This window comes from Epinephelus lanceolatus, chromosome 12, assembly GCF_041903045.1.
Source record: "Epinephelus lanceolatus isolate andai-2023 chromosome 12, ASM4190304v1, whole genome shotgun sequence".
NCBI classification, from domain to species: Eukaryota; Metazoa; Chordata; class Actinopteri; order Perciformes; family Serranidae; genus Epinephelus; species Epinephelus lanceolatus.
Genome location: NC_135745.1, coordinates 15,929,552 through 15,946,521, shown reverse-complemented (window position 1 = coordinate 15,946,521; position 16,970 = coordinate 15,929,552). Strand labels below are relative to the sequence as shown.

Here is a 16,970-nt window from a genome sequence, read left to right as displayed (position 1 = left end):
AGAGAGAGAAGAGTAATTTCCCCGTGAGCCTTGAGAGGCTCACAAATAGCTAGACCACTTCCTGATTTGACACATGTTGCAGAATGGAGCTCATCGTACTTCTCTTTGCCGTTACTCTGCTGCATTCAGAAGGTAACAACTTTATTTTGTTTATATTGTCAATTGACTTTTGTTTGTTGTTAAATCAAAGATGTTGTAGCTAGTGTAGCACTATTTCAGCAATAGAAAATAGATCAGAAACTTAATGTTTGACTGCAGCTAATTTTTGGATTATATGATATTGAGAGATATATACAATTCTCAGTAAACTTTTGTTGAGATATATTGAGATTTATAGTTATGCAAGTTATTTACCCACCCCTTAGCCATGGGTCACAAAACTGTTTGTGTTTCTTTGTTGCTAATCTGGAGATTAATCTTCAGTCTTAAGAAGTAAAGTACAGCTGATCATTTAGTTAGTTTGCATTGTTTATGCTTGTACAAGGCTCAAATACTGCATGATGAGAGGGTGATTATTTTTCAAAAAAATGATCCAATCCAATCCAATCCAACTTTATTTATAAAGTGCTTTAAAATAACTACAGAGACCCAAAGTACTGTACAGCAAGATAAATAAATAACATAATCAAAATACAAACATAGCATATAAAATACAATAACATACACAAATCACACGAGGCAGCATATGTAAGAACAGATAAAATCAACGTCCTCCTAAAAGCCAAAGAAAAGAGGTGGGTTTTAAGGAGATTTGGAGCTGCAACAGCAAAAGCACGTAATCCAGCCGAGTAGTGACAAAGGCATGGATGACTGTTTCAAAGTGCTTTTTTTTAATCAAGAATTGGCCTTATTTTGGCTAGCTGCCTCAACTGAAAAAAGCTCGATTTTACTACAGCCTTGATCTGACTGTCGAGCTTAAGGTCTGCATCAACTGTAACCCCTAAGTTTTTGATGGTAGGCTTAACGGTCTGGGCCAGGGGACCCAGATCTACTGGAGGGGTCACAGAGGTGCTGCCAAAAACCATCACATCTGTCTTTTTTTTTTGTTAAAATTTAAGAAATTCAAAGCCATCCAGGCCTTAATGTCATCAAGACAACTGAGCAGTGATTTAATAGAGTAGGCATCATTCTTATTAAGAGGCACATAGATCTGACTGTCATCAGCATAACAATGAAATGACATTCCATGTTTCCTGAGTATAGTGCCCAGTGGCAATAAATAAAGGGAGAAAAGAAGAGGGCCAAGAATTGAGCCCTGCGGGACCCCACAGGATAGAGGGGCGGTGGAGGACACAAAGTTATCAAGGCTAACACAGAAAGTACGGTCTGCTAAATAGGACCTGAACCATTGCAGAGCTACACCCTCAATGCCCACCCATTGATCCAAGCGAGAAATCAGGATTTCATGGTCAACAGTATCAAAAGCAGCAGTCAGATCTAAAAGCACAAGAACAAGACAATGACCGGAGTCAGTGGCTAAAAAGATGTCATTAAAAACTCTTAAAAGTGCTGTTTCAGTGCTGTGTAGGATTTTAAAACCGGATTGGAAAACCTCAAGAATGTTTTGTTCATCTAAGAAGGATATCAGTTGAGAGTAGACTACTTTTTCAACTATTTTTGATATAAAAGGCAGTTTGGAAATGCGTCTAAAGTTAGCCAAAACTGCAGGATCCAGACCAGGCTTTTTAATCAGAGGTTGAATAGACTCACAAGTCAGTCTTTAGACGCTTTGCTTAACTAAAGACTGATGTCTTTCTCCCTGATTTTGTGTTTAGATGGGCGGACAATTTCAGAGTTTAAAAAAACTCCCTACATTGCAGAACCAATAGTAAATCCGCAGGGCGGTCCTTTGGTGGCTCGCTCAACTCTTGTGCTCGTAAACATAGTCCGACTAGAAACACGTGTAGCGGTACAAAATGGCTCAAGTCGCTGTAAGTCCTTCATTTCCACAATCTTGTGGATTGAGCACACGTTTGATAAAACGGAGTTAAATCTCTCGGCATCCATTTTCAAGCTCTCTGTGTGTTTGTTTTCTTGCGGACGAGAAAAGGGGGAGCACACATTTCCGTGAGGGCGTGTCCTTTTCAAAAATGCAAGAGGCGTTGCTTTGTTGCCGGCCGTTTTCTCCGGTGTGTTAAACACACTTTAGAAAGGAGTGTCCCCAGACTATCAGAAGGGGGAGATCTCTGATTGTCTGGTGGCAAGTGTTGTTTATTAAATAGCGATGATGTGAAGGTGATGAAGGAGACTCTGCTGACACCGTCTTGCTTGTATATAGAAAAGATTTATTACAAGAAGTACAGCATCAAATCAAGCATCTAGATTGCCTGAGAGAGCGTTCGAAGCCAATATGAACTGCTCTGAAAAACAGCTCCAAATACCATGCCTATATAGGTCGGTTGTTTTGATGAACTTTGAGACAAAATGTGACAGGTGACAGAGAGACAATCTAGATGGAATCCAACCTTTCAACCTAGCTTATCTATCCTTGACCTGGGCCCCTAACTGATCATGAAAGACCCAGGCCATCACATAACATATGGCACGTCAGATACTACACGAGACTAGAGGTTGAACAACTGCATGTTTCAAATTTACAGGAACCACACCCGAGGAAAGACTTCTATTTACAATTGTCAGTACAGATGGCCCAACAGTGTGGAAAGCCTCTTTAAAAAGTCGGGGAGGAACAACATCAAATGGAGAACCTGAGGGCTTCAAATGCTCAACAATGTCCTGGGCAAAGGACAGAGTTACTGGCTCAAACATGTCAAAAACAACAGGGCAGGAGACAGAGACTGAGGGGTCATATGCAGGAGGTAGAATCGGAGCCCTAATGGAAGCGACCTTATCAGTGAAAAAATTTCAAAAATTCACAGACAATAGGAGAGGTCTCAGACCAGACAGTTTGAGGTGCATGAAGAACAGAATTAATAGTGCTGAATAAAATACGAGGCTTGTGACAGTTTGACAAAACTCTTTTGGCCTCTCTCACAGTGGACTGATATTGACGCCAGGAGTCCCTTACTATTTGAAGGGATACCTGCAGCTTATCCTTCCTCCACGTTCGCTCAGCTCTACCGCACTCACGTCTGACAGGTCATGTCATCTAGTCAGGGCTCAGATTTGGTTTTGGGCTGCTTGAACTTTAATGGAGCCACAGTGTCAATAGCAGCTTGGCAGGTATCAAGAAACCGTGAATTAAGAGTCTCAGTATCTTTACAGCCAGACTCAGGGATGACATAGGTTTGATTAAACACAGCTGAGAAATGAGCAACAGTGGAGGGGTTAATAATATGGCATCGGCGATCCGGAGCGTGAGGTTTTACTGTATTACAGCTGAGGGCAACCTCAAATAACACAGGCATATGATCAGAAAAGAAGACGTCACAGATCTCTAGGTTAAAAACAGACAAACCATGTGATAAAACAAGATCAAGTGTGTGACCGCGTTCTTGTGTGGGACCAGATACAGATTGTACCAGATTAAAACAGTCAATCATGTTTAAGAAGCCCTTTGCCATAGAGCTATTTGGACAGCACACATGCACATTAAAATCTTCAACAATAAGGACACGGTCATATTTCGGCATTCTATCAGCCAGAAAAATCTTTTATAAAGTCATTGCTGTATTTGGAAGGCCGATAGACCACGGCACACAACACTGTATGAGAGCGTCCCAGCTCAGATAGGCACAGTTCAAAGCTGGCAAAGGATGGCAAGGGGAATATCTGCTTATATTGAAAGTTACTCTTAAGAACAGTCGCTATTCCTCCTCCCGAACTCCACGGAGAGTTAAAATAGCAGCAATCGGTCGGTAAGAGTTCGGTAAAAGCACTAGACTCACCAACATTCAGCCAAGTCTCAGTCACAAAAAGGAAATCCAACTCCTGGGATGAGAACAAATCCTTTAGGATGAAAGTTTTGTTCTGTAGTGACCGAGCATTTACGAGGCCACACCTGGGAGGAGCCGGGAAGGCCGGCGCAGAGGCTGATGATTGTCATCAGTTGGTGCATAAGATATTTTGATGAAGATGTGAATCCAGACACAGATTTGAAAACATTGTGTAATTTCCGCTTTGAATTTTAATGTATCTCTTAGCCTTTACGATAGATAACATTTGTGTAACTTTTAAAAACCTCCGGAACTGGTTTGAGACGCATTGGGGGTGATCACACAGAAATGAGATGCTAGAGACGCGGACGCTTCAAAGACGCTTGAAACGCTGAAAGCGCTTATGCAATGCGCGCTAGCTCCTGGCGTCTGACGCTCATAAAGTTGAAAATATTTTAACTATGTGCGCCCAAAAACGCGTGTCTAAAAAGAAGCGTCTACAAAAAGACGCCGGAAAAACGGCCGTCTAAAAAGAGGCTTGAACAGTTGAAATTGTAATTGAATAGTCCTGACCTAAAGATTGTGTTGTTGCTGTTACTTTTGTGATGTTCTGACTTTTATCTTTTTTAAACAAACAAACAAACAAACAAAAAAAAGCAATGTATGCCTGTAATTTTGGTATTTCTTTTTCTCTCTCTTTTCCGAAAATAGTATCAAGTATCAAGTACCATCCTTAGTATCGGTATCGAGTTTGATATTTTAGTATGGTGACAACACTAGCACTAATAGGCCATCATTTAGTTTTGTTTCCACATTTATGTTTAAAATAGAAACGTCAATTTGAATAGCTTGCATGCTCGATTATCATGCAGTTGACAGACAGTGATATTGGCATTGGTATCAGCTGACAAAATGTGTTTATAAATGGCAGTGGCAAGGCCACCCTACTCACTGTACCTTGCACATGTTTAAGCACTCCACCCCCATTTTGTAGCGAAAACGCCTAAAATGACATACCCAAATTAAAATGACTGTAGCCTCTGAACCGCTCTGACTACATGCATGCATGAGGTCTTGCCAGAAAGCAAACTCTCTGAAGTTTCTTGTGAAAGTGTTAGAAACACTCTAGGTGATACAGAGACAGAGTAATGGGCCTCAGTAATGGGTCAGTAAAAAGATGAAGATTTTGCCTTAAAAAAAAAAAAAAAGATTTTCAGGATGAATAACTGTCTGTGGCTTCATCTGAGCAGGTAAATGACACTGTGGGGCTGTAGGCAAACTATCAATGAACATTTGTTTCAAGTTTGAAGAAGATTGCTCAAAGTATGACCATTCTACAGTGTTTTTTCCATGAAAAGATCCAGGCGGAGCTCCAAATGACAGAGCGCTCACTCCGTTTCAAAACAGTACTATCAGTGATCAAACAACACTCAGCCAGCTTCAAACATCGTACCTTATTGAAATCAGGTGTGATTATGATAGCTTATGTTGTTTATGACAGAAACACCATAACATATCACCAAATAAAGCCATATGAAACGTGAAAGTTATGATCCCACTTTCTAGACGGTATATCTCAGCCAAAAATAGTGGTAGGAGTGAGACTCTTACCTTTTATAAAAGATCTATGTCTCCACTCGCCGCTCCGCATGAGATCGCGAGTAATCCTGTCACCACTCATCGCGATTTTGGACTTCGTGTGTTTTGGCTGCTCTGGTGCGAAATCCATAAGTAATAAAAGAAAAACGATGATATTTTTGAAAAGCCGAGAGCTTCCTGAATCCGGCGATACCAAACATCACATGGTTTGATGACGTAGTGCGCCTGTGACATACCATTTAACAGAGGAGGGAGAGAGCGCGGAGTTAGAGAGGTTAAAATAAAAACATGAATATATGAACCTGTGTATTATCTGAATAGCTTAGTATTGAATGCACAATAAAAATAACCGTTTATACATGGCACTAAGCCCAGTTTCATATAAAACACAATTTAATATACAATATATATAGTAGGGGGTCCCTGCTCCATCTCTCCATCAGTTTGGGGGTCCTTGGCCTGAAAAGCGTTGAAGACCTCTGGTCTATGGAAACAGCCGCTCACTGTCTCACAGTCTGACCCTCTGTCCAAGCTGGTGAACAATAGTGTGGGTTAGAGGGAGGAACAGAAAGAGCAGAAATAAAAATAAAAATAAAGACCGAGTATCATCTTACTCTCAGTGGGCTTAGTTTCAGTTAAACTCCTCTATCCTGAAACAAACTGTGACACAAGAGACAAAGCCAATACAATTTAAAGACAATTTCCAACCCTTGATAAACCACGAAAAGCTACTTAAATTTGAATTCATAATTCAGTGTGCTGGGAATGGAGTAACATTCAGTACTGACCAAAAAACTATATTTTTTGTGATTTTTATTGTATGATGTGTCTACTGTTTTTACAGGGTCCAGTGCTGTGACTCCTGTGTTTGTGAAGAAGGGAGGGGATGTGCTTCTGGAGGTCATAAATGCTGATGGTCTTAAGGATTTTCTTTTCATTGAGTGGAACTTTAAGAAAACAGCCATTTTAGTGAGATTTGCACATGGAAGAGATCCAGTAGTCTCTCTTAATTACACTGGAAGACTCAAGTTTCCTGTGAAAAACTACTCTGTGAATCTGAAGAATCTGCAACATATAGACAGTGGAGTTTATACTGCACGAGTGTCAAGGCTTGAAGGAGACCAAACACTGGCTGAATACAAGGTCACAGTCCAAGGTTGGTTTGTTAAAGCACTTTCTGTTTTTGAGACTCCGTAGAGAGTTTCTGCTGTCATGTTTCTAAAATGTTTCACTCAAATGTTCCCTCCTCAGATCCAGTGTCTCCAGTTGACCTGACAGTGGACTCTGTGTTTAACAGCTCAAACCCCTGTAACGTCACTGTGACCTGCAGAACACAGGACTTTTACATCAACAGCACTTTTACATGTGACACCAAAACCTGCAGTCAAGAGGGAGGAGAGCAATCAAAGGTCACAACCTCTGGTGCTTCTCTCCAGGTCTACCTGGACCTGAATGACTCAATCATCTGTAACCATAGCAACCAGGTCAGCCGGACTGAGGACATTAAAATGATTGAAAAATTCTGCCTCAAACATGATGGTAAGACTGAAAGCCAAATCAGCCAACTAACAATAATGTACAGTTTGGACTGTAGCAAGTTAAAAGTGAGAAATAAATATTATTTATTATTGTTATGATTAATTATTATTATAAATATATTGGGTTTGATACAAACATGGTTAAAATATGTATGTATTTTTTTATTGTCTTTTAGGATGTGTAGGTAATAGGATTTAAGTGTTGTAGAATTAAATTAAAGCACTGTGAGTTTGACATTTAGAAAGCACTGTTTACATTGCAAACCCTATTAACTATTTTTGTCCTCATCTCAAGATGACCTTTTTACTGTAGATAGTCTACAGTAGACTGCAGTTCAGCACTGTCTTGAACAGGAAAAATAACTAGGCTTATTTTTTGGCAAACATTAATTGTTAATATTTTGTAGGTCATCAAGCCAGAACAAAATTGGTCAGTGAGAATTTTTCCAGGGTGGCCTTGTTGAAGAGGTTGAAACTCCACAATCATCTGTAGTATCTGGCTTAGTAGTATCTGGCTTTTGTTTTTCTTAACAGATCCTGAACAACACTCCAACAATGCTACTGTCCCTGTGGTTGTGATCGTAGTCTTAGTAATCATTCTGCTCCCTATTGCTGTTGTGCTTTTTCTTTATTATCGAAAGAGACGAAAAGGTAAGTCAAACTGTGCATTTTAACATGTGATTACAAGTAAAATCTGCAAAATCCCATTTGTCTACCAGAGTTTATTGTAGACAGATGAGACAAGCTAAAAATTGGTGCAGGCTTTATGCTTTAGGTCATTCATTCTTAACATCCTGTTTGCCAAAGCACATTTTTTGATTCAACCACTAGGAGTCACCAACATCACAAAATATCCAACCCTACACATAGAGGCTTTTAAGTGTGCTGCTGTGTGAATATACAGTAATTTAGACACACCCAAAATCTGACTCGATGTTACTGCAGCTCAAGTAATGTAAATGTAATGCAGTCAGTAGCAGAAAAGGTCAAGCTGTCAGAATGAAATGTAAACTAAAGCAATTCAACATGTATTTTGCAGATAAAAATGAGAGCATGGAAAATACAGTATATGAAATTCCCCAGGTAAGCTTTTTTAAAAACATCACTCTCCCAAATTTGCCTGACACAGGAACAGAGTTTTAGATTGTGAGCAATTAAGAAACGGGCAAAATTAAGAGATGTTTTCAAAATCAAAAACTGGAGCCTCAAATACTTCTGTTAGCTATCCCTATGCACACCAATGTACATTGTCCTGACAAGGTGGTCTGTTTACTGTATAATACCTGTCACTTCTCACAACACCAACTTCTGCATCTATCTGCTGTTCCAGGTTCTGCTGCTTGTTCCTACCTGCTACATGCACACATCACTGGTTATACTGCTTGCTTAAACTCCAATGTAGTGGTTTGGACCCAATGATCCTGATACACTAGGATCCATCTATCCAGACCTGCTGCTTAAGTCTCGTCTGGAAATTTGTCCACTAACACCGGACTGTGTTTCTTTATGCTGCGTATGTGTTGTTTGCTTGTGTTTTATTAGAGTTTTCTAGCCTTTTGATGCATTGTTAGAATCAAAAGTACAATTTGCTTCCATTTTTTGGCAAACACCAGTTAATTTAAGCTTCGTGTGACTTCCTAGTGAACCAAAAGTGTGTTTCTGCATTTTCTTACACAGTAAATATTGAGAGCAGAAGAGTCTCAAGTGAAAGCTGCACTCAGTGTTTAATATTTTTGCAAACATAATTTTCATTCTTAGAACAAATCTAGCAAAGGAGAAGACTGTAGTTCGCAGTGCCTTTTTCTAAATGCAGTGTTCTTTATGTCATGTCAAAGTGCTCTCTGTGCTTTCTACATGTGCTTTTGTTTTAACTGCAGCGTTCTGGGCTGTGGCGGCCAAGCGGTTCATTTGTACTTAACTACGGATTATTTTCAGATACAGTGAGACAACTTATTCTGCTCTTGTTAATCACACCTAAATATGTATTTTATAGCAATTGCATGCATTTTAGAAAGAAATGAACTGAAATGTTATGAAAAACAGACTCATTACTTTTGGAGTCAATGACACAAAAGTCTTTAGTTTTTGAAAAAATCATAAGTGCTGCTGTTTATTGTAGTGAGACTACTTCAAATTAATACAGTAATATAGCATCATTATAGGTAAGGTGTAATGTAAAAACAAAGCAACCAATGCTAAAAAGGTTGTATGATTTATTTTCCAGATTGCAGCTACAGCCCATCCACCAGATCAGAGACCAACACGTGATGTTTCAGAGCTTTCTTCCACATACTGCACGGTGGGGCCTCACACTGGAACTGTGAGATCCACAGAGACTAGAGACACAACTCTGCCAGAGAGCCTGTATGCTCAGGTGGAAAAGTCGGCCAAGCCCTTAAAAAAATAATCAGGAATTGTATTTCACAATCTGCACTTGCCACAATTTCTAGTTTGTATTTAAATGTTGCCCAAGCTGTCGATGTTTATGTTTACCTGACCTGCACTGGTACGAATAGACTGTAAAACACTGCATCACACACATTCAGAAGTTGCTCTCTGTGTCAGCTCAGCCAGAGAGAGACTCTCATGTTCAACAGGCCCCAAAATGTGGAAACATTTGAAGGAGTTTTGGGTGTGTGCACTGGTGAGGACATTTCCTTTCAATGACTGAAGCACCAATATGGAACCACTGAACACTGACAATAATTCTCCGATACGGTCAAGATCAATTTGGAAAAAGTGAGAAAAAGTGAACAAATTTTAGTTACCCCTGGAGGTTCAAGCTTGAATACCTGGGGTTGAGCCTTTATCTCACTTATTCACCTGTTCAGACGTTAACCTTAGCCTGTATTACAGTAAAAATGCAGTGCAGAAGTACTGCAACCATTATAAGACACACAGGAACCTCGCTGCAGTGACCACCTTTGAAACTCAGCTCATATGGTCTAAAAGCTTCAGAAGAAGATCATGAATTTTGTGTCTAAGGATGATGGACAAAATGATGTCTCCTTCTTTAACAAGCTGTAGTATACAGTGTGTAAATGTGACTTTCAAGGTCTCACATGATTATTGTGATTTGAAGTGATGTGCTGCAGGATTTTTGTATTATTTTATTGTATTTTTTTATGTTATTCTTTAAGCTATGTAATAAATGTGTGCTATGTGGCATAACTTTCAGCTAATAGTATCACAACCAAAGATTGGGCCATCGGAACAAAATTACATTTTCTTTACTGTTTATTGTTTTTTTCTGAAGACTTGAATTAATTTATTTTTGTGTGTTTACACCATGTGTTTTGTTCAACATGAGGCAAATTAGTAAAACTATATATATATATATATATATATATATATATAGCCTATGTATATATGTATATATTCAGATTTTTCAGTTTCTTAAAAAGATACTTTTTTTTAACATTTAGGCTAGTTATTTATACAGATATTATAGGAATAATCCCAGTAGGCTTGGAAAGTGTGCTATGCAAAGTTTGTAGCTGCTCTTAACATCCACAGCAGAGATTATGCTGGAACAAGCTTGAAAGTGTCATTAAATGTTTTATTTTTCCATACAAATATATTGTTTTGAATTCAGTGTTTCAAGTGCGTTTCTTATCACAGCAGCACTGATCGATTCCTCAGAGTTCAGTATACCAGAGTGGAAAAAAAGTCAGTGACACATGATTTCCACCTTTATTAATTCAGAAAGTTACAAAACATATAAGATGAGCATATAGCTTTAATAATAATTGTCCTATAATGCTGCATCTACCACAAACTGCTTTCACTAAAATAATAAGACATGCTTGAACAAATAATGAACATACAAATGAACAAACACATGCATTTTTAAGAATATTGTAAGTAGGACCACATTCAGTGTTACATATAATGTACTGCTCAGTATTTCTTGTATGCTGTTGGCTGTGATCTTACAAAAATACATCTTATTTTTGTTGTTTTTTTCCAGGTAACATCCTCCAAACATTTTTAGCATGATCATCTATTTACAGTCCTTCTATTTACAAAGTGAGCACAGTGAATATCAGGTGTATTCAATGGATAATAAAGAATAATCAGTAGTTATATAATAATTTTGTTTATTTATTCATTTTTCTTTGTGAGTTTGTCCATGAGGTGAACAGTGATGACGGCAGACACCATGATGATCAGGCCAACAGAGAACACCACTGTCTTCACCAGACACACAGAGATACCAGGAGAGAGACTCTCTGAATCTGGAGAACAACAAAACAGGTGGTGACACAACAGATCCAGACTGTGACACTGCAGCAACAAGTTTCAGGGGCTGACCTATATGTTCTGTAGTATAAATGACAATGAAGGAGGCAAATGTCACATTCTGTGCCAAATACAGAAAAACTGCATTAGCAAAAATAAATACAACTTATTTATTGAATTATTATTATCATTTGATGTTCCTTCATTCATGACATTTCTGTACTTTCTAGTTTTGTATTTTCCCTCTACAGCCTGACAGGGTGGTTGAGTCATGTGCAGAACTTATTTATCAGACATTTTCTTCAAAAACAAACAAACAGACAAACAAAACGATTATTTTCTCAAAGTTTAGCCTAACTTCAGACAATGTGTTTTAACAAATTCAGTCAGACAATTCAGTCTTACCTGCGTGTTGAGGGCACAAATGTTCAATTATTTCTTTGTTCTCGGTCCAGCTGACCTGGTTGCTATGGTTACAGATGATTGAGCCATTCCGGTCCAGGTAGATCTGGAGAGAGGCACCAGAGGTTGTGACCTTTGATTGCTCTCCTCCCTCCTGACTGCAGGTCTGGGTGTCACATCTAAAAGTGCTGCTGATGTGAGAGTCCTGTGTTCTGCAGGTCACAGTGACGTTACAGGAGTTTGAGCTTCTGGACACAGAGTCCACTGTCAGGTCAACTGGAGACCCTGGATCTGAGGAGGGAAACAGCAGATGGGAAGAGTTTTTGAAAAATGGCAGCAGAAACTATCAGTCTTAAAATGTTCACAAACCAACCTTGAATTGTGACGTTGTATTCAGCTACTTTTAGTTCTTGTGGAATCCTGAACACATGTGCAGTATAAACTCCGCTGTCTGTCTTTTGTAGATTCTTCAGTTTCACAGAGTAATTTTCCACAGAAAACTCAATCCTTTTAGTGTACCTGGGATAGATATCTGATTCAGCTTTAGGAGTAAGTGTTACTAAAATATCACTTGCATTAAATTTCCAGGAAAAAAAAAGAAAATTTCTGTAGCTCATCAGCTTTCATGATCTTCAAAAGCACTTCCTCTCCCTTCTTCACAAACACATGAGTCTCAGCCCTGGAACCTGTAAAAACAGTGAACACATCATGCAATAAAAATCACACAGAATATGTGGTTATTTGGTCAATACTAAATGTTACTCCATTCCTACTATAATTCAAACTCACTGAATTATCTAATAGTATCATGACTTGTAAAGGGTTAGAAAATGTCTTTAAAAATGCCTTGTATGGGCTTGTATTGTGTCACAGCATGCTTCAGGATAGAGGAGTTTAACTGAAACTAAGCCCACTGAGAGTGAGACTTTAGTCAGATACTTTATTTTTCTTTCCACTCTTTCTCCTGAAATTAAAGGAAATTTCAAAATAAGAATTAGAAATGACTCAAAGGGCGTGTACCTCTGCCAGGGTATGCACATCTGTTTGGTAAAATGGTAAAATTCTGCCTTAACATACACCATGGAGTCATTTTCCAGAGAAAACTCAATCCTTGCAGTGTAATTAGGAAAAGCTGTTGGATTGTTATCAGGATCAGCTGTTACTAAAAGGTCCTTTCCATTAAATTTCCATGAAAAAAAAGAATAAATTGGTCAAGACTATCAGCTTTCATGATATTCAAAAGCACATCCTCTCCCCTCTGTACAAACACAGGAGTCACAGCGCTGGACCCTGCATACAATAAAATAAAAATCACAAACAATATAGGCTAAATGTTTTTGTTTTCTGTTTTGGTCAATACTGAATTTTACTGAACTTGATTTATATGTCACATCATTATTTAATGCAGGATTGTTATTATATATACATTTCCATCCATTTTCTAACCGCTTATCATCTTGAGGGTCATGGGGGGCTGACACATAGAGACAAACAACCATTCATGCTCCATTCACACCTACGGACAATTTACAGTCACCATATATATAATACTCCTGAGACTTGTATTTTTATTTGGTATGTATTTTTAATTTCTCCTAGCTATTTGGGATCAGTGGGACCCGCTAAGTATAAAAAACAAAATATTGTCAACCATAATTAAGTCCCAATGTCTACAAATGAAACAGCAATAAAGTCCCAATGTCTTCAAACGAGTACTTCATAAACAAAAGCGTCTTAACTTGTTACTGTTGCTAAAATTGGTCAAATTTGTTGGCATATCAAACGATAAACATCATTATTCACAAATAAACAAGTTTCAACCATAAAGTGTGATCAGGTTTTTGATCTTGTCCACTTTTTTTTTCGGGATCGACTGCAGACTGACTTGGCAGAGACAGCTGCCATCTTGTTTTTAGATGGATTAGTGTATTGTGGCCTCACTATCACTAGATGGAACAAATGTGTTTACAAACGAGAGCAACAGGTCTAAGTTAAGTAGAAAGAAGTATAAGGTCAAGTAAACCCAAAATGAGATGTCCTCATATGAGAACACAGGGTCTCAGGAGGATATATATATATATTTTTTTTGTACCATTCTTTAACTATGACTACCACTCCTACGGTACTGCTACTAACAGTAACTCTTGACACACCTTCCCTCGAGCATAGAGGTGAAACTAAGCCTAATGAGAGTTAGATGTTACTCAAAGGCTCCTTTTTTTTCAATCCTTCAGTCTTTCCATTGCGTCTCGTCGGAAACCGGGACTTGGCTTCCTCTGTCTGTGTGCCAAAGAGGCCTAGAGCAAGAACCTCAGATTGTTCTCAATGACTGAATATGAGAGAAAAATGTAAGTCACTTTGAACAAAAGCATCTGCCATGTTAATGCAATGCATCAAAACAGCTCTCAAAACTTGTAATTTTTTAAATAAAGATGTCTGTCAAAAATTTCTTCTTCTTTTAATTTCTTCTACATACATAATTTTTAATTCAGGAGTCTTCTAATGCTCAGTATTGAAAAGATTCAGGCTATTTTTTAGATAAGGAACTTACATTTTTCTTGACAAGTAAGTGAAAGGTTTATCTTGCTACCTTTCTGATCTATTAATGTAGTTTTAGACCTAAATATATTAAGACTGTTTTTAAAACCTGCACAGTGAAGCAGGGCATATTCACTGTAATAAAATCACTCAACGCTGTGTTTCCTTCCGTTCAAATTCTTAGAAACCAGTCCCTCTCCATAGAAATGTTATCACTTTTTACTTTTATGCATGGTTATACAAACAAAGGAAGGATCATTAATCTCCTCTTCCCAACTGCTCTGATGAAATAGCACATTCAATCAGATAGTACACATGTGTGTTGCCAATAATAAGATAAAATCTGAAGTAACTTTATGATGTTCAGTTAACTGATCACAATAAAGAAGCCTAACATATCTGTTGACAGTACTTCAGTAGTTTTATCTACCTTGTGCCTCTGTGCAGACCAGCAGCCCCAGTATCACAAAGACAGACATCACAGAGTCTCTGTCAGTGTCCCTGTCTGACTACACAATGCAATAATGTGTGTGTTCTGTTTTGCTCTGACAAACACACACCACAGGGTTGAAGCCTTGTCACAGTTGTGTTCTTCCACTCAAAACCACATAACCTCGCTCATAATGTGAGCAAATTAATTTCTCCTTTCAGAGTTTCTCTCTGAGCTGTTTTACTGCTTGACATCTGTTGTGAAAGACTGAAATGATGTATTTCAAACCTTTGTCAGGAAAGCAAAGACAAAGAAAAGATGATAAACAAGAGTACTATTATAGTTTAACTGATCCTACAGGTCTCTTTGAAATAATTTGAATAGTATTTTGTTTATATTTGATTTATTTGCTTAGAGGAGCCAGTTTTGTGTGTTGCACCAGAGTTAGCTTAGGGACAGTTTTCAACATCATGTCATTTGATTGGAATTAAACAGGACAAAACATGAGGAGACAAAGAGGGAAAGAAAAATGTTACACTTGCATCAATATGCTCCAATACAGGATGCATAAGGGTCAATATGAATGCAACATGGTTTTGTGCAAAGATACTCAGTCACCTTTTCCAGAATAAATGTATATCTTAAAGTAGCCGATGGCAAAAAAGAGTCAAACCTTTGTCACAGATGTTTCTCCTGTCAAAACCACATAAACATTCACCATGTTACCTTGTTTATGGTGTAAAGAAACTGATGTCTCTTTTCAACGTTTCTGCCTGAGGTTTATTTTACTGCTTGACATCTGTTGAAAACGACTAAAATTATTTAATTCAACCCTTTGTTAAGGAAGTGAAGTCCATGAATCATCAATCATGTAGGCTTCTTTGCAAAATTGGAATAAACAATAGGATTATATTTATGTTCTCTTTATTCATTAAAGAGGAACTAGTTAAGAGGAACTCATGAGGGATCATTTTCATTTTTGGACCCATGGCTAAAGATTATTGGAAAGAAAAGAAAAAAGAGACACGAGGAATCAAAAGAAGGAAAATACTTTTCAACTGCATCAACAGACTACAGTACATAAAAACTACAAAAAACAGTGTGTTTGCTGCAGTAGTTCAGGTTTTGCTTACTTAAATACCTGAACTCATCACTGGTGACTCACTGCACTGAAAAAAATACCACTTCTTTTCATGTAGCTCTATATTTAACACCTATTGCATTTACACAGAACTCAGTATGCATAAAACAAAGAACTGGTGGTTAACTGTAAATGTTGCCATTTAAAACAGACACTGTGTGCCAAAGAAAACGGAACCTGCAAAAGCACTTCTACACAGTAATTATTCTCCACTACGCAACAGGAACACAGTTTAAAGAAAACCAACCAAAAGTAAAAAAAACAGACAGTGTTCTGTTGTTAATGCAGACATATTTGACCTGATCTTTTCAGCACTTGGCACTGCACCAGTGGTATAATGCAGAACATATAAGAATATAGTTTGCTCCACGCTGATCTAAAGACCAACATTGATACATTAGTCATCAGGCTTCTCTTCAGTGCTTAACACTGAAAAGTCTGTGTTGTTCCGTTTTGCAAGAACAAGGCGATTTGGCTTGTGGTCTTCATCAGGGTCATCAGGGTCTTGCAGTAAAATTGTTCTAAATACAACAAGTGTTGCTGGAGTTTCAACACCTTTGATTTATTTCCCTGGAGGGTGAAGTCGAGCAGATACCTTCACCCTGCCTATAAATTAGCTGATTTGGTGACTTTTGGAAGGCTGGTTGTTTGAACTGAGCTGCGTGTGTGTTTTGAAATGCTGAATCTTCCATCTGCACAACAAACTTACCCTTGAACCTTTGCAAGATGAGACACTACAGTGACACACTCTCAGTTATGTTGCATGACTTAAACCAGACATACGTTTCTAATCTGGCTTTTGTTTTTCTTAACAGATCCTGAACAACACTCCAACAATGCTACTGTCCTTGTGGTTGTGATCTTTGTTCCAGTTCTCATTCTCCTCATCATTGTTGTTCTGCCATTTCTTTATCGTCCAAAGAGAGGAAAAAGTAAGTCAAACTGTGCATACCAGAGTTTATTGTAGACAATAAGACAGTCTAAAGATTGGAGCAGTCTTTATGCTTTATGTCATTCATTCTCAGCATCCTGTTTGCCAAAGCACATTTTTTGATTCAACCACTAGGAGTCACCAACATCACAAAATATCCAGCCCTACACATAGAGGCTTTTAAGTGTGCTGCTGTGTGAATATACAGTAATGTAGACACACCCAAAATCTGACTCGATGTTACTGCAGCTCAAGTAATGTAAATGTAATGCAGTCAGTAGCAGAAAAGGTCAAGCTGTCAGAGTGAAATGTA

The 16,970-nt window shown here is 38.2% G+C and overlaps 1 protein-coding gene and 1 pseudogene across 3 annotated transcripts; one reads left to right on the top strand and one right to left on the bottom strand.

Moving 5' to 3' along the window:
• The first annotated feature begins 70 nt into the window (after window positions 1-70).
• On the top strand, window positions 71-10,568 carry LOC117272155 (uncharacterized). 2 transcript variants are annotated; one of them, XM_078173014.1, is made up of 6 exons: window positions 71-132; window positions 6,280-6,591; window positions 6,687-6,974; window positions 7,508-7,624; window positions 8,013-8,056; window positions 9,198-10,568. In XM_078173014.1, exons 1-6 carry the CDS (start codon window positions 84-86, stop codon window positions 9,378-9,380), a joined length of 993 nt encoding a protein of 330 aa, XP_078029140.1. In that variant the 5' UTR covers window positions 71-83; the 3' UTR covers window positions 9,381-10,568. The 2 variants fall into 2 exon arrangements, with proteins under 2 accessions (XP_078029140.1, XP_078029141.1); XM_078173015.1 differs by lacking the exon at window positions 8,013-8,056 and having other exon boundaries at window positions 9,198-9,381.
• Window positions 10,569-10,643: 75 nt separating this feature from the next.
• LOC144465048 (uncharacterized) lies at window positions 10,644-14,747 on the bottom strand (annotated as a pseudogene). The gene is made up of 6 exons (XR_013492410.1): window positions 14,586-14,747; window positions 12,781-12,907; window positions 12,489-12,494; window positions 11,991-12,296; window positions 11,621-11,908; window positions 10,644-11,211 (listed from the first exon to the last, which is right to left on the bottom strand). The product of XR_013492410.1 is annotated as an uncharacterized LOC144465048 (transcript).
• Window positions 14,748-16,970: the final 2,223 nt, after the last annotated feature.

Coding starts and splice junctions, on each gene's coding strand:
- LOC117272155 (XM_078173014.1), top strand. CDS start 84: ATGGAGCTCATCGTACTTCTCTTTGCCGTTACTCTGCTGCATTCAGAA. Junction 6,592..6,686: donor ATACAAGGTCACAGTCCAAG/GTTGGTTTGTTA, acceptor TTCCCTCCTCAG/ATCCAGTGTCTCCAGTTGAC. Junction 8,057..9,197: donor CAGTATATGAAATTCCCCAG/GTAAGCTTTTTT, acceptor TTTATTTTCCAG/ATTGCAGCTACAGCCCATCC.